This window comes from Symphalangus syndactylus, chromosome 14 (assembly GCF_028878055.3).
Source record: "Symphalangus syndactylus isolate Jambi chromosome 14, NHGRI_mSymSyn1-v2.1_pri, whole genome shotgun sequence".
NCBI lineage: Eukaryota > Metazoa > Chordata > Mammalia > Primates > Hylobatidae > Symphalangus > Symphalangus syndactylus.
Window position 1 is genome coordinate 68882314 of NC_072436.2, and position 23931 is coordinate 68906244.

Consider the following 23931-nt stretch of genomic DNA (forward strand, 5'->3'; position numbering starts at 1 on the left):
GCCCCAGGGAGATGGCAGGAATGCCTGACCCCCACTTCCCCCATCCACCCCCGGCTCTCTCCCCTGTCCTCCCCCAGACGGGGCCGGCCTGCCGGACCCAAAATAGCAACAGCAAATAAAGAAATGTCTAGTTTGGGGCTCCTCTCTCTCTCTGCTGGTGCTCATTTTTTCCAACTTTGGTTTAAGTTAAGAAACACCAATGTTTTCTTGGTCTCTGCTTGCTGCCAACATTTTTGTAGAGCTTGCTCAGGAGCTACTGGCGGGGCTCATAAACTTAGTGGGGAAGACTTCGAGAAACAATTCTATATCTTTTTTTTTTTTTTTTTAAACCAGGGAAAATTTTCAGTTTGCATTTGCCTGAGGCTACATGGCCGAGAGGTCAGAACCCAGAGCTCATCCCCTTCCAGCAAGTCCACCAGGCACAATTCAGTAGCACCCCCCACCCCCCACAACTCTCACAGACAGGCTTCCCCGGTCACCCTTTCCCGGTCAGCCCCACTCAGATATGGCCACTCCTTGACTTCCTTTCCTTTCTGCTCTACCAGGCCAGGAACTGGCTTAGGAGGTAGACTCTCAGAGGTTAGACTCTGACAAGCACAAGAGGTTAGAATCTAACGGGAAACATGCCCCAGGTGGCCTGTGAGCAGGTGGATGGGGGCAGCCTACTGCCCAACACACACACACACAGACACACTCACTCACACAGCTGTGTGCAGACATCTACTATCCTTGGCCTTGAGTTGGCCTCCAGTCATGGCATGCATAGAGCAGGGGAGCTCCCCAAAAGGAAAAGGGGAGAGGTGGGGAGAGAAACTGACATCCACTGATCACTTAGTTCCAGCAAGACCCACCACCTGTGTCACCTAACTCAACACTCAAAACTTGTAAAGTAGGCAGCCCCACCCACCCTCATTTTACAGATGATAAGACAGCAGGCAATTCAGAGAGGTTAAGCAACCTGCCCAAGGCCACACAGAGCTCCAACCAGCCCTGGCATCCTCTGTGCTACTGAAACCTGCCCTCTCCACACCCTCCAGGGGACAACAAGACGACTGGCCAATATACGAATGCACCAGCATCACTCAGGGGGCTCTGCTTCAGGGTTCCAGGCTAAAGTAAGTCAACAACGACTTCCTGGAAGAGGGGAGGAGGGAAGAGAGATGTAGGGAAGGGGAAGGTCGAGTGCAGAGGGGCTTTGGAAAGGTAGACTAGGCTGGATGAAGGCCTGGTGCCTTAGGCTGAGGAGTCCTTGAATGCTAGTAGAGCTATTCAGGGCAAATGAAAAGAGGTAAGGAGGGCGGGCGCAGTGGCTCATGCCTGTAATCCCAGCACTTTGGGAGGCCAAGGCAGGCGGATCACCTGAGGTCAGGAGTTCGAGACCAGCCTGGCCAACATGGTGAAACCCCATCTCTACTAAAATTCAAAAAAAAAAAAAAATGAGCTGGGTGGGGTGGCAAACACCTATAATCCCAGCTACTCAGGAGGCTGAGGGAGGAGAATCCCTTGAACTTGCAAGGCGGAGGCTGCAGTGAGTGGAGATCACACCACTACACTCCAGCCTGGGCAACAGAGTGAGATTCCATCTCAAAAAAAAAGAGAGGTAAGGAGCAGGCCTGCTTCTCAGGGCCACTCCTCCCCAAGCAGGGGCAGCCTTGCTGACAGCCCTTCAAGGAGGGCTCTCCCTTGGGCCTGGGCAGCCATCATGCAGGGAGGGATCTCCCACATTGTGTCCTGCAAGCCAGGCCACACCATGACCACAGCAGCTTTGGCTCTATGTCCACACATGGGCCTAGAGAGGAGCACAGATGGGCTCTCCCCAAGCACCCGCTCACCTCCCTGTCACCCATCCCCAAAGCTGGTGACTCTCCTGGAAAGGAGGAAGAGGGAGCAGGGATAGGTGTTAGAAGAGGAGAAAGGGCAGGAGAGGTGGGGACTGGTGAGACCGAGGGACAGAATTACATGCTCCCAGCTCTCCAGTGGGTCCAGATTGTGGTGTGCCTGTCCCAAGCCCCAGATACCAGCCTTCCCAGCAGGGGGGAACCTGAGCCTCAGAGTGGCTCCAGCTCCAGTCCAGGGCACTCGGGTTGGTGTGGAGGCCAGGTCATGCAAGGCCTGCTAGTGCCTGGGAGCTGAGGACTGAGGCCTCCCTATAAGGGACCTGCCTGGAAGGACAAACACAGCCCCAGGGGTCAGCCCTCCCAGATGGCCTGGGCCACAGACTCCACCTCATTCACTCCCAGCGCCAGTGATTCCAGCTCAAACCTACTAACTTCCTAGACTAGGTGCAGGGGCCTGGGGACTTTGGGGGGAGCTGAGGAAAAGAGAAATTGTTTTACCCAAAGACCTCCTCTCCTTCCAAGACCACAGCCTAAGAACTAAGATAGGTCAAGAACAGGAGGGGGAAACAGAAGAGGTGGGAGAAAGGCCTTGTGTTGGGAAAAATACGATCATGACTTGGGAAAAAAGAAAACTCACTTTCAGAAAGATTGTCTGCAGCTTCCCACAATTCTTGCCACAGTAGTTGGCACCCCGCCGGGAGAAGAGGACTTGGTGGGCGGGCACCCGCTGGTATGCCACACGCTTGTCTCCCTGCAGCATCCAGATGACGATGTCTGGCAGGCTGTTCTGGGGCTGAAGAGAGGGTGGTGGTCGGGGTGGAGATGGTGACACACCAGGCCCATGCCCCACAGCCACACCGTGAGCTGACCTCTGACTCAGAGGCCACAGAGGCCTCTCTTCTCCCAGCTTCCATCCCACATGCTGTCCACCCTGGCCTTCCCCCAGACCTCCCAGGGCTGGCCGGTGTCTGGCTTGAGTGGCGGTGAGCCCCCAGAGGACAGAGCATAAGGCTGCCCCCAGCTCACATGAGAAGTCCGCCAAGGTTACTGAGCTGAGTATATCCTTCTGGGAAGAGACACTCCTGCCTGGACCTCAGAACTTACATTCTTAGGTCCTCGCTACCAGGTAGACATTCCCAGGGGGCAAACATCAGAGAACTAGATTTGACCAGGGAGGTAACATTACGCCTAGGACACCACCCGCCTTCCTCAGCCCCAGGAGTGGGAACAGATCCACGGAAGGCATGTCCTTCCCAGAGGACACACACCCTCCTCCCCTAGCAGCAGGACTCCCATGGCCTGAAGACACTGGACTCTGAAAATGGTGACTAGTCCAGAACAAAACTGCGAGGCCCGTAAGCCCCTCCAGCATGATTGACAACTGCTCCCAGCTGCACACTCTGGAGAGCAGGCTCATTGGGTAAGGGTCCATTTGCTTCCAAGGATGGTGAGCAAAGTGAGCCCAAGAGGGGCCAGGTCTCCACCCAGGGCTCCTGCTGAGCTGATGCTCCTGCAGCGCGGGTGAAGCATGCCCATGCATCGCTTCACTGAACCCCAACAGCGAGCCCAGGAGGTAGGACAGGCAGCCCCATTTGACAGGTGAGGAAATTCAGGCTTCGAGAGCTTAGGAGCCAACGCAGCTTTTTCTGACTCCAAATATGTGTTCCTAACCACTATACCAGGGGTTCTCAAAGTGTGGCGCCCACAGCAGCAGCAGCAGCTTCCGGGAACTTGTTAGAAATGCATATTTTCAGGCTCGCCCCAGTTCCAGGCCGGCAGGAACTTGAGGGGTGGACCCTAACCTGCTTTTCACAAGCCCTCCAAGGGATTCTGATTCACATGCAAGTTTGAGAAGGGCTCTCTCCACGGGGCCCTTACAGTGACAGCACTGTTTGACCTTAACCCCTTCCAACCATATCACAATTTGTGCTTACAGTTCACGGGTCAGTCTGGGCTGAGATTACAGAGGGAAGCCCGTGACCAGCCTGAGGGGTTGGTCTGCTGCCACTGTGAGGGGTTGGTCCACAGCTGAGTGACACAGTGTCCACCAGGAACCAGCCTGTGCCTATAGGCCCTGCTGACTCCAGGGACCCACATCCCTTCCTGAGCAGCCTCCCTTTCCCCTTCCACAGCTTCCTCCAGCAACCCCTCTCCTGGCTCTGCCCTTCTCACACTCCTGGGGAGAGCCCCTAGCTCTGCCCTGGGAGTCCCACATGGCTCTGGTCAGAGCAGGCAGCAGCTGTGTCTGCCCACCACTTAGGAGCAGACCCTTATCATTCCAGACAAATCCCTGACCTGCCTGTTTGCCACAGAACCGGGTGGGTGCATCTGGCCATACAGATCTCAGGGGGAGGGTCTGCAGGTGGGGAAATAGTTCCCCAAAGAAAAACCAGAGCCAGTTCTCTCTGATCAGATACAGCAAAACTCAGAGTTACTGAAAATGTAGCCTCCTTGGGCCTGGGGTTCAGAGGCATCCAGGACAACAGGAAACAGAGGGTCTGGGCAGAGCAGGTTGTTGGCCAGGTGCAGACAGGCACTGGCTGGCAGGAAGAAGGAGTCGGGAACCTGGGGAAGCAGGCCCTGGCACTGAACCTAGAACCAGGTACCTTGGATTCTGGTCCCAGCTCTGTCTCTGACATATTTTGGCAAGCAGAGGGCATTTATTAGTTACCTTTTGTGTGCCAGGCTCTGTGCCAAGCCTCATAACACCCAGTATTCCATCGTACCCTCTCTCTTCCTTCTGCAAATTGGTCCATTGAGTTTCAGAGAGGTTAAGTCACCTGCCCAAGGTCATCCAGCAATGGAACCACGGTGGGTAATAATCCAGACATTCCCCTTGTCCCTGCCAGTTCTGATGTCCCAGGCAGCAGGAGAGCAGGAGAAGAAAGGCACACACAGGCTTAATTACCTCCTCTGCGAGGGCACGCAGACGCTGGAGAAAGTCCTCAGCCTGCTCCAGAGCTGCAGGGAGCTCACTGTGGCTGAGCTTCAGGGCAAGGGCAGCCTCAGTGATTTGGCTCAGGTGACAGGTGCGCAGCTGGTACAGGTACTGGTCCAGGTGGGTGGCAGAGGGTGTCTCACGGATATCACCCAGAGGCTGGCTGTGAGGGACAGACAGATGGAATGCGCCTGATGAGCCCAGAGGTCCCCTAGGTCCAGGCATGCACATGTGCCAGGTTCTCACAGCAGGCCCCATCCCCTCCGCCTGCCTGCTGGGTGCCTTCTTCAGCCCGCTCCACATGCACAGCCATCTCTGTGTGATGTGCTCCATCCTCACCTCCTCCAGGAAGCCTTCCTCACCCATGTCAGCCTACGCGCCTCCTGTTCTGGAGCCCCCATCCCTCGACTCCAGGACTGCCAGTTTGGAATCTGTCCTCAACTCCAGTCCAGTGAGTTCTTTTTCATGTGTGTTCCCCTCTGCCCCACTGACTACAGGCTCTCGGAGGGCCCAGGGGGTCCCGCTGCTGCCCCCTGGATCCTCCTAGAGTAGAGGCTCCAGCGCTGAGTGTCCTGCACTGAAACAAGTCTGCTCTGTGCTGTGTGTCCACATTCTTCAAGGAAGAAATTTAGGAACCCCTGACGAGCTACTGCAGGCACTGCAGGGAGGCCAGCAGCTCAGATGTATCCACCTGAGGTGGGGTGGGGAGCCACAACAGAACCCTTCCCAGAACCCCCTGCTTTGGGAAGCCTTTGGAGAGGAGGTGGGGGGTACACGCAATGCCAGAAACACAGCCCTGAGCCCCGAGAGGTAGGAGGTCAGGTTTAAGCTCAATCCTGTTTAGAGGCAAAGAACTCTGACCTCCCCCATCCCACGGAGACGCCCTAAAAGTCCTTCATGTGGCTCCTCCTCGCCATTCCAAGCCCAGGGGTCGGTACCCACACAAGGGCCATGCAGAAATGCGGCGGGGCGGTCGGTGCACTCCCTAACCAAGCGGGACTCCTCTCCATTTTCCATTCTCCACTGAGGGTATGGGGGCTGCCCTGCCCCCACCCCACCCCCTTGACTCCCAAACAGGACATTAGTCAAACCCGCTCCACCAGGTCTGCTCCCACCACTTGCAGCACCCCCACCTCCCCTCCCTGCAGCGTCTGACTCCCGGCTCCCGGCTGATTTATTTTTCTGCCAATTTCCCCGAGCTATGCAGAACCAATTACCGCCGGAGCGCAGCGGCACCGCCGCCGCCAGATACACCACTGTGGCAGGCCCTCGGCGCACTACATTTTTCCTGTTATTTTTTTTAATTGAATTTTTAGGATGGGGGGAGCAGTACGCAAACTCCATCTCGGGAAACTTAAGCCCCGGGGCCTGTCTCAGGTCACGTACTGCACACGCTGTAGTAATATAATATTTACTGCCCCGAGGGTGCCGCGGATGGGCTGCCCCAGGCCGCTCCTTGGTGGTGGAGGGGCATGCTCGGTGGGTAGCGGGGCCGGGGGCGGGGGGCCTGGGCCAGAGCCTTGGGCTGGGGCCTGCCTGGGAACCAGGCCTGAGTGGGCCTGAGGGTGGGGGCAGGCGGGTCTGGAGAGGGATAGGGAGAGCAGAGCCAACCAGGGTGATTTATGCGCCCAGCCTGGGTCGGGAGCCGGGAGGGGCTGCAGTACAGACCACCAAAGGGAGATTTTCATGGAGACCACAGCCCAGCCAAGACTCCCCAAGAAACATTTAGGACCTGTGAGTGCCACTAACAAGCTGTCTCCGTGCTGTCTCGGCTCTTTCCCTCCTCAGGAAAGCCCAAGGCAGGGGGTACGGAAAGAAGGGGAGACCGGGAAGAGGAGGCTGATGGCGCTCCACCCAGCCCTAAGCAAAGCCAGGGGCCCCGCCAAAGCCGGCTGACTTGGAAGTTGCAGGTAGGCCCAGCGCAGGGCTCAGCAGGCTGAGAGCAGAGTGGGCTGGGCTGCTCCCAAGGTCCCTGCCTGCCTTTGCGGGGCCAGGTGGGTACCTGTACCCTGGGCAGTGTCCAGCCTGAAAGATGAACTGGCCTCGGGGCATTCATTTCACTCCTAGTGAGCTACAGCTCTGCCCTGGGCTTGGGCTGGATGCTGCCTCCGGAGATGAGACCTGGCCCTGCTCTCAGGAAGTCTGCAGGACAGAGACGCAAACAGATCCCCGCCTGAGCAGCCTCAGAGTCAGGAGCCCTTCCTGGAGAAAGTGGCCTTGAGCTGCACCTGGCAGGGCCAGCAGGAGTTAGTAAGGCCCAAAGAGCGGGAAGGGCATCCTGGCTGATGGAGCAGCATGTGCACAAGTGCAAAGACACAGAGGCAAGGGGGAGCCTGTAGGGGTGGGGGCGCTGAGGGCCGGACGAACGAGCGCAGAGCTTCAGAAGCGCTAGGGCTCCGTGACGCAGGTGGTGGGACAGAAAGGCCTGTCCACCAGGATGAGAGCAGGGGCTTTTCCTGGATGCAGCAGCAGCCACTGCAGGGCTGACATGGAGGCAGGCATGACACAGCTTGAAGACGATGGGGATACTAAAGGAGGGGTGGGAGAGGAAGGAAGGAGGAAGGACATGGGTGAGGCAGAGCCACCAGGGCTGGGCAGAGAAAAGAGGAGGAGGGCAGTCAGAGCTGGCTCAGGTTTCCAGCATGGGTTCTGGGGACCCAGGAAAAGACAGTGCTGGGAGGTGATGAAACCTGTCTGGAACATGTGTAGCCCCAGACGCAGCACGGATGTGCTGGTGGGACATCCACGTGGACATGTCCAGCACGTTGGGTTCATAGGTCTAGAGATCAGAGGAAAGGGCTGGGCTGGAGGAACAGAGTGGACACCACCGGCCCTGGGGAAGGGGGAGGCTCCCGGAAGATGAGCCTGGAAAAGGGCTGAGATGGAATGAGGAACACCGATGCTGGAGAAGTGGGCCAGGCTGGCTGGAGAAAGGGTGAGCTACTGTGTTCAGCTGTGGGCCTGAGTTTGCTCAGGGCCCCCGTGCCCGGCTGCTCTGCCTGTCGGCTGTGATGGTGCTCAGCACTGGAGTGGGAGGTGGAGTAAGCCCTCTAGCTGAGGTGCTGGGCCACTCACTGGCCTCAGGTGGAGCTGAGCGAATTGCTCCTGCTGCCTGGAATCCCTCCCCTAGAGAGCCATTATGCATTCCCAAGAGGATGGGAACCCAGCTCCACTCCCAAGCTCCTGAGCTGGAACCAGCATCCCTGCTGGGAGGCCCAGCCACTCTTCCAACCCCGGGAGAGTGACTCAAAGGGGCCAGAAGTGTTTGTAGGCAGATCCTCCAAGAGCAGAGCCCTGCGGAGGTCACTGAGGGCAGCCAAGAACTCAGGGCCCACAGGTCTCAGATGTCCCAGGCCCCTCAGACCTGCCAAGCTACAAACAACACACGGATCATATGCAGGGCCACGGGTAGAACCCAGAGTCCTGGCCCACCCACCTCACCCAAGGTGGTGCCAACGTGGCACCATGAGTCACCCTGCAGGTGGGGTCTGGGGCCCTGGGGATGCCCTGGGGAGCTCACCCAGTGGCTGCAGCCACCACAGGCTGACCATGCCCGTATGTGCCCTTCCAACCCCACTCTGTCCTCCCACCTCCAGACCTCAGGCCAGCTTCCTCACAGATGCCTCAACACAGCCTGTCCTGAATGCCTCACCTCCCCCTCAACTGGCTCCTCCTCCTGCTGGCCCTCTCAGAGCACAGCCCCCATGCCCACCTAGCCCCCCTGGCCAGGACCAGGGGATCATTCTGAACCCTCCTGTGGCTCCCACATTCACCCCATCATCAGGTTCTGTCCATTACAGAGCAGCACAGCAAGGGGGTCCTGCCATTCACTAGGTGTGTGAATCTGGGCAAGTTAACCTCTCTGTGCCTCAGTTTCCTATCTGTAAAACGAGGGTCATTTACTTTTTTTTTTTTTTTGAGACACAGTCTTGCTCTGTCACCCAGTCTGGAGTGTAGGGGCACAATCTCAGCTCACTGCAACATCCACCTCCTGGGTTCAAGCAATTCTCCTGTCTCAGCCTCCCAAGTAGCTGGGATTACAGGCACCTGCCCCCACACATGACTAATTTTTGTATTTTTATTAGAGATGGGGCCAGGCTGGTCTTGAACTCCTGACCTCAGGTGATCTGTCCGCCTCAGTCTCCCAAAGTACTGGGATTACAGCTGTGAGCCTCCACACCCAGCCTACTTTCTACCTCATAAGATTTCATGGTTGGTTAATATATGTAAAATTCTTAGGACAATGCCTCGCACAGAAGGCTGTTGTCATCATAATCCCTCCTAAATAGTCCATGCCGCCCGCCATTTCCCTCAGCCCCCACCCCTCCCACTATCACTGCCTGAGTTACACCATCATCACAGCTCACCTGCCATATGTCCAGTCTCCCCTCGCCTGGTCCCAGCATCTGCCACTCGCCGCCACCACCAGTCCATTCCTCACATTGCAGCATTTAGACCCTGGGATCACCTTGCCCTCCGCCTTGCTCCCAGGGCTGAGCTCTCCTTAGCACAGACCCTCGGGGCCGCCCAATTGGGCAACAGCCTCTCCTGCCACCTCCCCCACCCAGGAGGCAGCAGGCATTTCAGGCTTCTGTGCCTTTGCCCTGGCAGCCCCCTCTCCAAAGGGGGCTCTTGCTCTTCCCTCAAAGTCCACCTCGGGCATCCCCTTCTGCAGGAAGCGTCCCTGAATTCAATTTGTGGGAATGAGATGCACCTGCTTGGAGCTCCTACAGCGCACCTCTAACTTCCTAACACACTTTACCTCCTCTGCCCATTTTTTGCATCCAACCATCCCTGGAGGGCTGAAGTTGTACCTTTGTCAGTATGCTCTGGGCGTCTGGCACTGAGCCTGCCAGGCTTCAGGAAGGTTGGGGGAAATAGGTGAATGGCCTGTCTGGAATTCCACTGCTGGGCTGGGAGCATTTCTCTGGGGTAATATTTTGATAAAGATATAATTCCTAACTGAGCCACAAACGATAGAAAGGATGCTGGATCAGTGGCCATGGTTATCAATTTCTCAGATGCGTTCAGCAGGGCTGTACAGCCAGGCCAAGGGAGGGGTGATGAGGCATATGGAGCATATAATACATTTGCATATATTCACACATCTGCATATATTAACCCCATGGAGAGCAGGGGGGCAACTATTTAAGTCCATTTAACAGCTGAGAAAACTAAAGTCCAGAGAAGAGAAGCTTCCCAAAGTCACAAAGTCAGATAAAGAGACCAGGAGCTAAGTCTCCTGACATTTCTTCTTCTGAGCAATAATTATAGCTACCATTTATTAAATCCTTCCCAAGGGCTGGGCACTTTGTTTAGAAGATATTATGAAGTAGTTATTCTTCATGCCAGGTTGAAGTTGAGAAAACCAAGGGTCAAAACCCATGGGCGGCTCCCCAAAACCGCATGGCAGCGGAGGAGATGTGAGATGTACCCCTCTGCTGGGCCTCCACACCCCGGGCCCTCTTTTCCTGAAGTCAACAATCAGCCGTGTCAATAGGAGGCTAAACAGAAACCATGATCCCCGACATGGCCTTGAGGGAATGAGGGGCGCCGTCACCCCACCCCCCAGCCAGCTCCTCCTGGAGATTCCATCAGGGAAATAAGAGGTCGGGGATCAGAGACACAATGCTCCCCATTCAGGTGAGCCGGCCGCCGGGCCCGCAGCTGCCGCTGCTGCAGGGAGATTTATGACCTGCTCTCAATGTCACCTTTTCAACTCCTGCGCTGGCTCCACCACCTTTGGACTCAGCACGGGCTGGACTGCTGGCCAAGCGTGGCTGGGAGACGTGCCATTGCTCACCGCCACACAAGAGCACTCCCAGCGAAACAGGCCCAGTTGAGCCAGGAGAGGAGGGCACCGAGGGCGCCAGGTCCCCCCTACCTGCAGCCTGCAATGAGCTCATCCATCAGCTGAGCCACCAGCGAGTCCACGTCCTCCGCAGAGCACTGCGCCTTCAGGGCCAGGTGGACCTGCTCCAGGCCAGCTTCCTGTGGAACGGGCAGGCAAGGGTCAGGTGTGTCACCACAGGGCAGAGGGTGCATGCTGGACCCAACCCCTAGGCCTTGTCACTGCTACTGAACCAAAAAGGAGTGAACAGTTAGAGCAAAGAAGGCAGAGTCCAGGCCCAACAAACCAGGGTCTATCCTGGCTCAAGAACCTTCCAAGGCTCACCGCACCCAAATACATCCAGTCTCATGCCTGTAACTCCAGCCTCACAGGTAGTCATGAGGAGCTCAGGGGGTGTCTGCAGACTTGGACAGAACTTGATGGCTTCTGACTCCTCCCTGCCACCCTCAAACCAGGCCTGGCTTCCCACAGGTGAGTGGCCCTCTCCGAGCCTGCTCTGGTTCCCCACCTGGAACCCTCTCTCCTTTCCAGATTCTACCACCTGATGAGGCTTAGACCAAGAGCGCCCTCCTCCAGGATCGGCCCTGCCACCTCTAATCACAGGCAGCTCCTTCCTCAAACTCCCGTGGCCTGCTCACTCCCTGTGCTGCCTCCCAGGGAAACAGGCCCTTACCGAACTCTTCTCCAGCCCTCTCCATGGGGCCTCAGCCCTGAGCTGAAAGGCCAAGGACTGTCCCTCAACCCCCAACACACCCCTCCCCACCCACTGGCCTTCGTGAGCAAGGACACGTGCTCAGGACTTGGACTACCAGTCTCGTAGAACTGGAAAGAACACGGTCCCTGCCCTCTTGGAGTCTGGAGTCTTGCTGTGAGCCAGTGATTGGCCCAGAAGGCAGAGTCTGAAGCTATATAGCATCGACTCCATGTTCTCCTCATCTCAGCATTCACTGGTCTCCTCTTTCCCCTAGAGCTGCCAGTCTCTGGGAAGGTGGGGCCACCATGGCCTCCTTGCCTTCTCTGTCCACCTTTCCTTCAAGCCATGCTCACCTCCCCACCCACAGACATGCCCAGGCCTCTCCAGTCCCCCTTCCCTCCACCTGCTGATCCAAGCATGCTCCTGCAGTGGGGCCTGTACATGTCTCTTCCACTTTCTCACCAGCTGTCCCCATCCATGCCACAGAAACCCCTGGAGCCACCGCCAGGACCATCAGCTTCCTGCCCAGCCTCTTCACCTCCCTTGGCCTCTACACCTCTGCCCACCTGTGATTCTCCTCCATTCTGGCCAAGTGCCAGGACTGCAGCATCCACCATCTGCAGGGGGCTCCCCAGAAGGCTCCTCTTCACCCCCAAAACAGAACCTCACCTCATATGCTCTGCTCTTCTCCCCAGCTTCCCAATTCCCCAGCCACTTGAGTTCCTCCTTATAGCCCTTCCTCAGCCCCAAATCCAGTCGACCACCAAGGCCTTGTAGCTCAAGTCCTGCAATTTCCCCCCGAGGCCATCTCCTTCCCAGGGCTTGGTCACCCTCCCCCAGGCCCCCGCAATGGTGGCCTAGCTGAGTTCCCAGCCCCCATCTCCTTGCACTGGACACAGCCCCCTCGCTGGCCTATGATGCCTTCTTGATGCTCCTTGGCCACCCGCCCTGCTCTGAGCCCCACATCTCTTTGCCCCTGGAGTGTCACCTGTACCTAAATTTGGAAAGCCCTGTATGAGAGGCACAAGTGAGCCTATGCCCTCCTTTAATAAACTGACTCCCTGAAGACAGAGCCAACTCCTTGTTCACCTCTAGCCTCTAGCTTCTGGCTAGAAGTTTCTAGCACAAGCCCTTGTGTGCATTAAAAGTCCAAAGGCCTGTAATGAGTGAGTAGGGGAGCGAGAGCCAGGCTGTGCCCTGCTGCGTGGCATAGGTTTTCTTTCTGCTCCCTTGCTCTGTGTCCTACTGCACACTGGGACTGCCTCAGGTTGCTCACATCCCCTCTCTTCTCTTCCAAGCGTGCAGGACAGGACCACAAGCCTGGTATTGCTAAGACACAGAGGACACCAACCACGAAGGTCAGTAGGCACAGCCATGTGTCAGTATGTGCACCAGTGGGTGGTGGTCTGAGACACCCCATGCAGCAGGGGTAGCAGATGCATGCACAGGCGTGTGCAGCTTTGGGCAAGTTTTCACTCACCAGCCGGTCAGCAATCCCAAGCAGCTGGTTCTGAGTCTCGATTCTATGGCTGATGTCCTCCCAGTAGGATGACAGCACCACCACAGGTTTCACATTACCCCAGGGTAGGTAGTAGTAGTGGCACCCTGGAATGCAGAGACAGGCCTGAGCGCTGTGCCAGGAGTGGAGGGCGGGTGGGATGGGGTGCTAAGAGTGTCGGCCTCCTGGGCACTCCAGAGCTACGACTGGCAGAGCTGGGAAGGGGACCACACGTGGGACAGAGACAGGCACCTGCTCACCCTTCCCATCTAAGAACCCCCTTGGACACACGTGGAGTGACCCGTACCCTTGTTCCCCAGTGTCTGAAGAGGTGCCTGAGCTCCCTTCGTGAGTTGAGCAGACAGCTGCAGCTCTCATTAGGGCTCCTGGGCATGTCAAAACTGAGGAGATGTTAGAGCCGCCCTGGGAAACCCAAGGCCACACTCCCTAAAATGTCCAAACCAAGGCTGGCTGACTCCTTGAAATGATCAGAATGGGTCAGGGTCAATGCTGGCCACAGCTGGTCCCAGGAGCCGCATCTGTGGGCACTAGTAGCAGCGCCCCTCACCTGGAGGAGAGCAAGGGCGGCTGGAACAGGTTTGCCAGGGCCAGGGCCTTTGAGTAGCCTCCGGCAGCTTTCCATGGGAGGCGGGATTTAAGGTGTGGCCCCCCTGCTCTATGATCCTGTGATCGGGGTCCCAGCCAGGAGCACTGCCTCACCATCAAAGACTGCACGGCTGTACTGAGTGGTGGAGGCCAGCGGCAGGCAGGTCATGTCGAACTTGTTCCCATAGTTCCCAATGCTGACCTCAAACTGGATGGCGTCATCCACATCCTGCAGCATGGTGGCTGAGTAGAAGGCCGCAAACAAGGAGTACTTGCGCCTCCTAAGGTACTTCTGAGAGCAGAGAGTAGACCAGAGGGTCACAGGAGGAGCAAAGGAAGGCACCAGGGCTGGGGAGGGGACATACATCTGGCAGGCCCTGGCCATAACTGGCACCCAATAGCTCCTGGCTGGACTGATGGGTGGCAAGTAGCCCAAGAAACAGCATCCAGATTTCACTGCTAACTGAACAAGTTCATTCCAGGTCTGCGTGTGTCTGGCCATGTTTCCCTGATAAGAGCTGCTCCTCTAAGGTCAAGCTGCCCCTAATCCAAACCAGCAGCCACGGTACCACCACGTCAGCTGAGTGGGGGCTCCCACTGGGCCCGCAGGGGCAACCTGGGCCTTATCTGCCATTCAGAGGGGCTGAAGTCTCTAAGCCATCAGGCGCCTGCCCAGAGCTCCTGTCCCATGCCACTCAGGGTCTCTCCCTCAGCAGCCAACTCTGCAGGACACACGGGCTGCCACTGTCATATGCCTGGGATGAAAGGGTCTCATTGTCCCCTCCAGGCTCTGAGCACAGGGTGGGGACAGGGCAGGAACTCTATCCTATGATTGAGAGAAGAGGAGTCAGACAATTAGGTGTTAGGTGAATGTAAATAGTAGCAACAGCTAGCACTTAGTAAGTGCTTACTGCATATGTGTATTAATTTCCTTAATTCTCACAACCGTCTTACGAGATAAGTATAATCATTACCCCCACTTTCCAGATAGGGAAACTGATGCAGCCGGTAAGTGCTAGAGCCAGGATTCAAACCAGAGCCATCTGACCACTGTGTCTAAGAGCTTAAAGCACCACACAGACTCCGCACAGCTGCCTCCTGGACACAAGGCCCAGCTCTACGATTTGTTGCTCTGATATATCTGAGCCTGTTTCCTCATCTGTGAAATGGGGATAATAATAATAATAGCAGCCACCTCATGGTGCTGGGAGGAGTCAGTAACGGCAGAGGTGTCAGCAGCACAGTGCCTGATACATGTTCAGTGCTTATTTGACTTAACAGTTAGCTATCCTTATGTTATTATTATAAAATCGCATCTCATTTTGCATCAAGCTCTAGACTTTTTGAATATTTTCATTTATCTTCTCTGAGCCTCTGATCATCCCTCTAGGGAAGCAGAGCAAGTGTTGATTTATTCCTACTTTACAGCTAAGACCTGAGGCCCAGAGAGGTAAAGGCACGATGCATGCGGGCAGAGCTGAGTCCTCCCTCTGCCATGACACCTCAAGGCCAGTCCCGGCCTGGCCATCCCTTCCCCGCCCCGACGCCCAGCTCCCACCCAGAGCCACACCCCTCACCTCCACCCGGAGGATGTCATCCGCAGGAAGGTCCTCCACCTTTTGTTCACTGTGCTCCACCAGCTTGGTCTCCAGGGAGAGCAGAAGCCGGCCACGATAAGCCACACCTTCCCCCTGCCAGGGAGGTCAGGTCACCAGGAGCAGGGGAGACAGAGGGGAGGAGGGGAAGGAAAGGGGCACCCTCTGGCCCTGAGGTAGCTCATCTCTCTGGCACCCAGGAGGTCCCTCAGCCAACCTCATCCCCCCTGCAGGTGAGAAAAGCATGGCCCAGGGAGTTCAGGGGATATGACAAGCCACCCAGATGGACAGTGCCAGATTGCAACTCAGCCCAAAAGACAAAGACAGAGAGACGGGGCCTGGGTGCTTCAAGGCGAGGAACATGGAAGGATCAGACTGGCACTCAGGCAGAGGCAGCGTCAAGGGGCAGAAGGAGAACTCCCTGAGGGGGTGGCTGCCAAGTCATGGGCCCCCAGGAGGGGCTGGAAGACCCTGCATGCAGGCCTGGGCTCCCGAGGGACCTGGGCATCTGGCATCCTGCCCTTACCAGGGCTCCAGCTGGCTTACCTTGCCTGTGTTGAGCTCTGCATAGGGGTCCGGGAAGCCCGTGAACTCTCTGGGACTGCCATAGAGGTTGATGTAGCAGGGCCCAAAAGTGGGGAGGAAGCCCAGGTAGTCATCCACTGGGAGACACAAGTGGCAATCAGAGGGGTCGGCCCAATGGGGCTTCCCAATGCTCAACCCAGCCACCTTCCAACCTGAGCCCACCCCTGGCCCTCAGTCCCCGTCCACATGCATCAGATGCAGCTCCTGTCAGTGTATAAAGAAGAGCGCCACGAGCGATAGCTCTCATGCCCTCCCCTAAGTCTCTTTAGTCATCACCATCATGCTGAGATGCAATCATATTTTTATTAGTCTCATTTTACTGATGAGGAAACCAAGGCTTGGAGATGCAAAAAAACACAAGACTACAAGGTGGCAGGGTCCAGAATGGTGATACGGTGGCAGGGTCCAGAATGGTGTCACCTCAAAGCCCATGCACTCAGCCAGCACACAAAGTTGGGGTTCGAGGCCCTCCACTGCTCGTGCCCCTCCCCAGCCCCACCCCCACCAAGTCCTGCATCTGCTCTCCATCCTACGCTTCTATAGGCACTGTAGGCCCTGCGGCCAAAGGGGAGGGGCTAAGAGGTCCCAGAGCCCGGTAACCAGAGAAACCATCTCCCAGAAGGCCAGGGATGGAGCCCAGCTAGACATTCCTCCTCCCTAGGGCAGCCCCCAGGCACATACCCCCTGCCCTAACAGCCTTGCTTCATCCCAGAATCTCCTCCCCACACACACATTGTACAAAGAACAATTTTTTAACAGAGCAGGTCAGAGGAGAGTTAGAGAATTACACTCCTGAAGAGAGGAAATCTCTCCACATTCTTTCATCCTTTTTTGGAGGCTCTCTTTTACTAACATCATTTTCCAGCTCACAGCTGAGTTTCCTGGACAGGACTTTACTGGCCATGCTCTGAAAACCCTAAAATGCCACAGTGTCCCTTTCAGAGGAATGGGGAAGAGGTTGTTTCCAAGATGCCAAAGGTAGAAAGCAGGGCCAGAGACAAGAACCCTCTGGAACGACCCAATCAGTCCACACAAGCATGGGCCGAAATAGGCACAAAACAAATGGCCTCAGCAAAGAAGTGTTTGAGCTAGACCTAAGGTCATGCACTGTGAGTCCAGCCCCTGCCGAGACCCTAGGGATGAGGGAGGGGCCAGGACAGGGAGGGACCAGAAGGCTGGAGCCTCACCTACCCTCTCAGCCAGGGGCCTCCCCACCTCCTTCAACACCTTCTCTCTCCTAGACCCCAGCACAGACAGGGCACTGGCCTTCAGGAGAGGTGGGAGGCCCAGGTAGATGGGCTAACAGGAGCATTACTAATTATTTGCGTTAATCATCTCAATTATGATTTACCTTGGGGATTTCAACTCCAAGAGTTTTTAACTCCTCTTGGCCTCCTCCTGGCCCCTGAAACACCTCACACTCCCCCTGCCCCACTCCAGACCCCCATGCCTGCCCCTACCCCTCACTACCAGACAGAGTGGTCTAACTTGAGCATCAGCCCAAGCCTATCCCATTTAGGAAGGGTTGGGGGAAGTGGGAGGAAATTGTCCCTTAAAGCATTCCAGACGATTTACATGCTCCACAGAGGCCGAGAGGCGACAGCAAAGGTAAGTCCAGGGACTTACCTCTGTGGGGGAATCTCAATCCCACCTCAGGCAAATCAAAAACCCCATGCCTCCAGCACCCTCACCCCTCCAGCCAAAACCCAAGGCCCCGCTCCCCTGGTTGTCCCCCAGGTGACAGCAACGTACAGTCTGAGGCTTTCGAAGGCTTGACAGCACCTGCAGGCTCCTCTGAAGCGTAAAGAAATGGAAAAGGGGTTAGGGTGGGCATGGCTGGGAGAAGGACCGGTTACATGAACAGGCTGTGGATGGATTGCTGGCAGACAGACAGATGGAAAGACAGCTCCCGGGTGTGAAACAGATGCGGCCCGAGGCCCCACCCTCTGCCCAGCTGTGAATTTATCATAAACTAAATCATCACGGCCCCTCCAGATGCAGCCCCCAACACCCCATGAGCCCCGGGGGTCCCACCTGGCCTGCCCATCACTGTGGGTTCCGTTTGCCAGTTGAAAACCGGGCCCGAAACTTGATTCAATACACTCAAGGAATAATTCAGAAAAGAAAATGTGCTTTTCCATATGATAGCCAGATAAGTGGGGGGAACAAAGTACAGACACAACGGAAGGGTGGGGAGACACAAAGGGGCCAGAGCTAGGCAGCGAGGCACACCCCACACTCCAAGCCCACAGGCAGGTCGCGCTTGGGACCAGGCGCGCTGAGCAGGGACATTTCAAGGCACAACATCTCCACCTAGTGGCCGTGTCCAGGATCACCCCTGAAGGCTCCGCGTTGCATTTTCACAACAGCAGGCACTGGCATCTGGCTTCTGACACAGGCCACTTCCAGGGAAGCGCAGAGCCAGACACTGTCCACAAGCTGAACACGCTACACACCTGGGTGTGCCCCTAAATGTTGGTAAGGAATGTCTAGAAATAAGAAAAGCAAGGAAGGAAATGCTCTGGCACATGTATGGACTCTGAATCTGTCCCTCACTGCTAGGCAGGTATGCAATGCCGCCAAGGAAGCGGACACCCCTCAGTCTTCTTCCACTGTCCTCTGATTTCTGCCCCTTCCCAAATCTGACCTTCCTGTTCTCCTTCTCCAACAGTAAAGTGTAATACAGTCTGAGGTCACGTGCACACTCGGGTCGTGGTTGGTGAACTTGCTGATTACTTCCCTTCCTTGTTCACCTTTACCTGTTGCTGTCCTCCAGAAAACACTTGTTTTGCCCCTAGCTCTGTGACTGCAGTCAGAAGTCAAGGGTTGAAGAAAACTTTGTGAAGGAAGAATGCACAAAGACACAGAAAGAGTGGAGAAGAGAGAAGGGAGCGTGGCCATCCAGAGTGAGGACAGGGCAAAGGCAGCAAGGAGGGCCCGGCCCAGCCCCTCGGCCCTCCTCGGCGAGGCCTCAACTATGAATGCCAGCCAGCAGACACCAGGGCTACAGAAATCATAGTTCATGGTCACCTTCATCTCCAAAGCAAGAGGTTTCCTTCCATGGGTGAGCCAGGGCTCTGCTCAGAGGGAGCTTTCTGCAACAGCGAGAGGGCCAACACAGGCACAGCTGCAAGCCCGAGGAGAGCAGTGGCCAGGGACCACCGGAAGGAAACAGATCCCATTTTAAGCTCCTTCTAAATGATTACTAACAGGCCTGGCCTGTTATCTCGGGCTAATGAGGCCAAGGTCACAGTTCCAACCCCCATGCGCTTCTTACAGAGGCAAAGTCGGCTTCCCACCCAGACTGATTGTGAATTCTGGCTGCAGACTGGTGCCCAGCCCAGATGCAGATGTCCCCCTAATCCCATCGGCCATCTGACCAACACATGCTTCTGGTGGCTCAGAGGATCAAGTGGGTGGCTGCGGAGCAGCCTGCCCCCCAACCACACCTTTTCATTAATTCACCCATTCTTTCTTTCTTTTTATTTATTTATTCATTTATATATTTTATTTATTTATTTATTTAGACAGTGTCTCACTCTTGTTGCCCACACTGGAGCACAGTGGCGCAATCTTGGCTCACTGCAACCTCTGCCTCCCAGGTTCCAGCAATTCTGCCTTAGCCTCCCAAGTAGCTACAATTACAGGTACCCACCACCACGCCAGGCTGTTCTTTGTATTTTTAGTAGAGATGGGGTTTCACCATGTTGGCCAGGCTGTCTCGGACTCCTGAACTCAGGTGATCCACCACCTCGGCCTCCCAAAGTGCTGGGATTACAGGTGTGAGCCACAGCACCCAACCTAATTCACCCATTCTTTCATTCATTTGTTCATTCAGCAAACCTAACCAGGTGTAGGAGGAGGCACTGGGAATGTGTAATAAGACACGGCCCTGTTGATGTCTTAGGTCAATGACTCCTGACTTGGGGGCGGATCACAGTCTCTGGGTGTGAAGGCCCATCCCGGGCTGTCTGCAGACAGTTCAAGAGCACAGTGACCAGTGAAGCCACCCAAGACAAAGCCTCTATTTAGTCCACATCACCGTTCTGCCAAAACACAAGTGTTTTATTGTGTTTTCCCTCAGCCCAGGGAGCTGGGGCTGTGGAAGTCCAAAACACAGATGAATGCTCCCAGTTCTGTGGCCCGAGCAACGAAGCCCAGCAGCTGCCTCACCTGGGGGAAGCTGAAGGAGATAGACAGCAGGACCTCCCAGCCCAGTGAGCCCCAAGTTCCAGCCCTACACACAGTCCCCAAGACGTGCATGAAGAAGCTGAGGCCGTCACCTGCGGTCTGCCCCGCCAGCTCCCTCTGCCTCTCGGCACATCCCCAAGCCCATGGCGGCTGGCTGCCTGACTCTCACTTGCGCCAGGCAAGAGGAGAAACTGAAAACTGCTGGGAAATCAGCATCATCTACATTCCAGAGACGAAAGGAGACTAACTTTGGATTTCTTAACTATGGAAAACACTAGGATACAAGTGCTATTTATGGAGCATGAGTTTCCTATGTATAAAGTTATCAAAGAATCTGTGTATGTTTCACAGAGCTCATGTGCCTGTTACCTCTCAAAAGACCTGCAGCTTCTAAGGAAAGCACTCTTTTTTAAAAAACAAAATTCTTACTTAATACTTCAGCGCACAGGGTCCAAGGAACACTCTAGCATGCCCAGGCAAACTTGTGGGCAGAGGTGTTTAAGAGGTTAGTGTCAGCTCTTGTCCTCACTGGAAACAAAAACAGAAACAGAAAAACAAAACCTCCTGGTTGAACCAAATCATCTAGTGAACCCTGAGGCGGGGAAATACAGAGAAAGAACTTGTTTGGTCTTTGAGAGCAGTGAGGAAATAGAAGTGTTGTCCATCGCCCCAATGGGCTGCAAGCCCACAACGTGGAGAAACAACATAAAAAAGGGCTGAAAGGAAAGTTGGAGCGACGCGTTCTGAGGGGGCTGCGGGCAAGTCGGGGAGGCTTGGCCAGAGCAAGGCAAGGGCCCAACCTCAAGGCCAGAGAGAGGCCCTGGCCCCAGAAAGGGACCCATCTCTGCAGGAACGGGTCGGCAGGGTCCGAGAGTCATCAAGGACAGCTCCAGTTGGATGCACAAGTTTAACTCTTTTACTGCCACTTAGATCAAGCTATTTAACTGCATGTTCAAAACCGGTTAGCTGGTTGCAAGAAGATTCTCATTTCTTTCCAGAACCATCTGTGATGGAAGATGGTCCCGACTTTGAATGCCTTCCGAAGCACGCTGGGTTGCCCGTGACCTGAGCGCCATCTAGTGACCATATAAACATCTTTCTCGCCTTCCCACCAGCACACTCATGCGGACACAGAGAAAGGTGAGGGCTCACACAGCATAGAAATGAAGAAAGGTGGGGGGATGTGAACTCTCCGTCAGGGGCTGGTGGTAGGCACGGCTGCAGCCTCATGAAACACGACTGTCGGAAAACAGTCAGAAATGCCACACTGTGCCTCCACCAGTGTCTGCCCCTAGATCGAGAGACAAGAGACAGTGCCAGTCAGAAAACTGAAGACGAAGTTCCTTCCATACCAAGAGTGCTGACCTGTGAGGTGACCCTCTGTCTGCATTACCACCCTCAAATCTCTCTACCTGTGCAGGAGACAGCCCTTCTCAGAAACTATCTGAACAGCAATTAGTGAAGGGGCCACATCCCGGAACAGATGGTTCCCCCAGCAAGGAAGGGAGGGGCTGGGGCAGGAAGAGCAAGTTCGCAGTGCCTTCAGGAAGGTCGTTTCTGGGACTAGTCCAAAGTCCCAACAAGGAAATCAGAAGGCAGACAGCAGCTAGATGTGGAAGCTCAGGGAGGATGTCTGGGAGTTTACTGTACAATTCTCTACTTTTGCGTGTACTTGAAATTTTCTATAATTAAAAGTTGCCCTTTAAATGTTTCAGAGAACTCAGCCAAACCAGTCTTTTCATTTCTTTCTTGCCACGTGGCCTTGGAATATGTCATCACCTCTGTCTGGAACTCTTTCCTACCTACTCCTCACATGCCAGTGGCTTCCCCTCTGGCAGCCTAAGACACTTCCTCCTAGAAGCCTTCCTTGACTCTATCAGGCAGAAGCAGCTCTCCCCTACTCTGTTATTCTCTTTCACTATGCATGTCCTTTTCTTCGAGGGCACTTAAGACAATTTATACCCATATTTTTATTTGTCTACTTGTTTGTCGCCTGCCAGGACTCTAAGTTCCCTGAGGATGAGATCAAGAATATTTTGTTCAATCCTGTATGCCCAGCCCCTGACAGAAGGCATACGCTCAATAAACATCTCCTAAAAGAATGAAGTGAATGAAAAACAGTGTCAGGTATATGCCTCTGAGAGCTGCCTACATTTATGGAAGGATATGAGGACATCAAGCAGTTAGAAGTCTAAGTTAACAATGTCTTGCTTAAAAATGATGTAACATTTGGAAGGACAAGGCGGGTGGATCACCTCAGGTCAGGAGTTCGAGACCAGCCTGGCCCACATGGTGAAACCCTGTCTCTACTGAAAATACAAAATATTAGCCAGATATGGTGGCAGGCAACTGTAATCCTGGCTCCTTGGGAGGCTGAGGCAGGAGAATCGCTTGAACCCAGGAGGCAGAAGTTGCAGTGAGCCAAGATCACACCACTGCACTACAGGCTGGGCGAAAAGAGCAAGACTCCATCTCAAAAAAAAAAAAAGGAACATTTTTAACAATGGTATCTCCTCCTGTCTCCTCTTCTAGAAGAACCCCTAGAGGTCTCCTACAGATCTAGAATCTGGAGACGATCTCCAGCTTCAAGAGCACTGGGTAGAGTTGGCCAGAAACTGGGCACGTTAACCTGTCCTCCAGCTAAAGATCTGAGGAGATGGATGGACAGAGAAAGACCCACACACCCTATCTGTGGGAGATACCAACACTGAACAGATCTTGTGGGAGAGTGAATAAAGCAGGGAGAGGGCAGAGAGCCAACCAGGTTATGGAAACTGCAGCCATAAGATTCAGGAAAGCATTCACCTGCATATTGCAGAAAATGATTTGGAATCCTCAGTAGAGTACAAGAAGATGTCGTTTTTGTGGAACAAAGCAGACTGCCAGGAGAGAACAGACAAGGAACAAAGAAGTAAAGGAAAATATAAAAGGAGTGACAGGGGAAAAAGAAGGCTTGACAAGAAACTACAAATGCAATAGCCCATTTTAAACCATGTACGAAGCAGTAAAAGGCAGAATTGGTACAGAAAAAAATCAGATTAGCAACATAGAAAGCCCATCTTGATGATGATAAACAGCAAATGTTACTTTAAGGTTATTGTGTACTAGACATTATAAGAACCTTACTTTTATAACCTCATGATTTTTACAACCGCCTCATGAGGGTTGGGACTTGTAAGAGCCCCATTTTACAGAGACTGGAGCAACTCAGTTACAAAGAAGCAGAGCCAAGAGCATTTGAACCCAAGTTGGTGGGCTGGAGAGCTACAGCTCTCCCCACTCCCCCACTCTGCCTTCAGCTGTCCATGGCATAATGTCAGAATTTTTAAAAAACAATCCTCAACTCAGATTTAAGAATTCATCATGTCTCAGACAAAATTCAATGGAAAGTATCCTGTACCAAGATAGATTAAAATAATTTTCTAAACTATAAGAAAAAAGATAAATTCCTATAAGCAGCATCTAGTCAGGGAAAAAAATAGACTAACTATGAAAGAATCAAATCAGACTGCTGTCAGAAAACACACAAAAATAAATTCAAAATAGATCAAATGTTTAAATGTCAAAAAAAATTAATAGAGTTAAATATAACCTTAGGGTCTGCTGAATCTTAGGATTTGAGTGTGACACACAAGGCAGAAACCATACTTTCATTATTTAAATAAGAAATTTTAAAAATAAAGACAAGAAGCTAGAAAATTAAAGAAGGAAACAATAAAATCAGTCTAAAGAGAGTTAGAAAGTGCAAAGATTAAAAGTCCAATAAAGTTTTAAAATAAACTTCTAACCAGCTAATCAAGAAAAAAAACCTCAAATACATAGCATTAGAAATAAGAAAAAGTAAAACACCACAGGTAGAGAGAATTATTCAAATTATAAAAATTTGCTCTGTACAACACTATGTAAATAAATTAGACCTCAATGTAATGGATGCTTTTCTAGGAAAATATAAATTATCAAAATTGACTAGAGTAAAAGCGACGAACTAAAAATAACAATCATCACAGGAGAAATTGAAAAGTTTTTAAAGAGCTATTACTATACCCACTCAAAAAGGGCACCCAGCCCATATGGTTTTATGGGTGACTGTATTCTTATGTTATAGAAACTGTTCCAGATGTTAGAGAAGACTTTA

The 23931-nt window shown here is 53.9% G+C and overlaps 1 protein-coding gene across 15 annotated transcripts in view; it reads right to left on the reverse strand.

The window, feature by feature from the left end:
- Positions 1–23931, reverse strand: part of DYSF (dysferlin) — a 232381-nt gene that overhangs the window by 119881 nt on the left and 88569 nt on the right. For 8 of the 15 annotated variants that reach the window (XM_055241805.2, XM_055241799.2, XM_055241811.2 and 5 more), the window contains 7 exons: positions 15567–15682; positions 15003–15116; positions 13540–13717; positions 12802–12926; positions 10661–10767; positions 4747–4939; positions 2476–2631 (listed from right to left, as the gene is read on the reverse strand). In XM_055241805.2, the coding sequence (XP_055097780.1) occupies positions 2476–2631; positions 4747–4939; positions 10661–10767; positions 12802–12926; positions 13540–13717; positions 15003–15116; positions 15567–15682 (989 nt within the window). Of the gene's footprint in view, positions 1–2475; positions 2632–4746; positions 4940–10660; positions 10768–12801; positions 12927–13539; positions 13718–15002; positions 15117–15566; positions 15683–17357; positions 17400–23931 lie in introns of all 15 variants that reach the window. The other 7 variants (XM_055241803.2, XM_055241801.2, XM_055241797.2 and 4 more) reach the window with 1 other exon arrangement.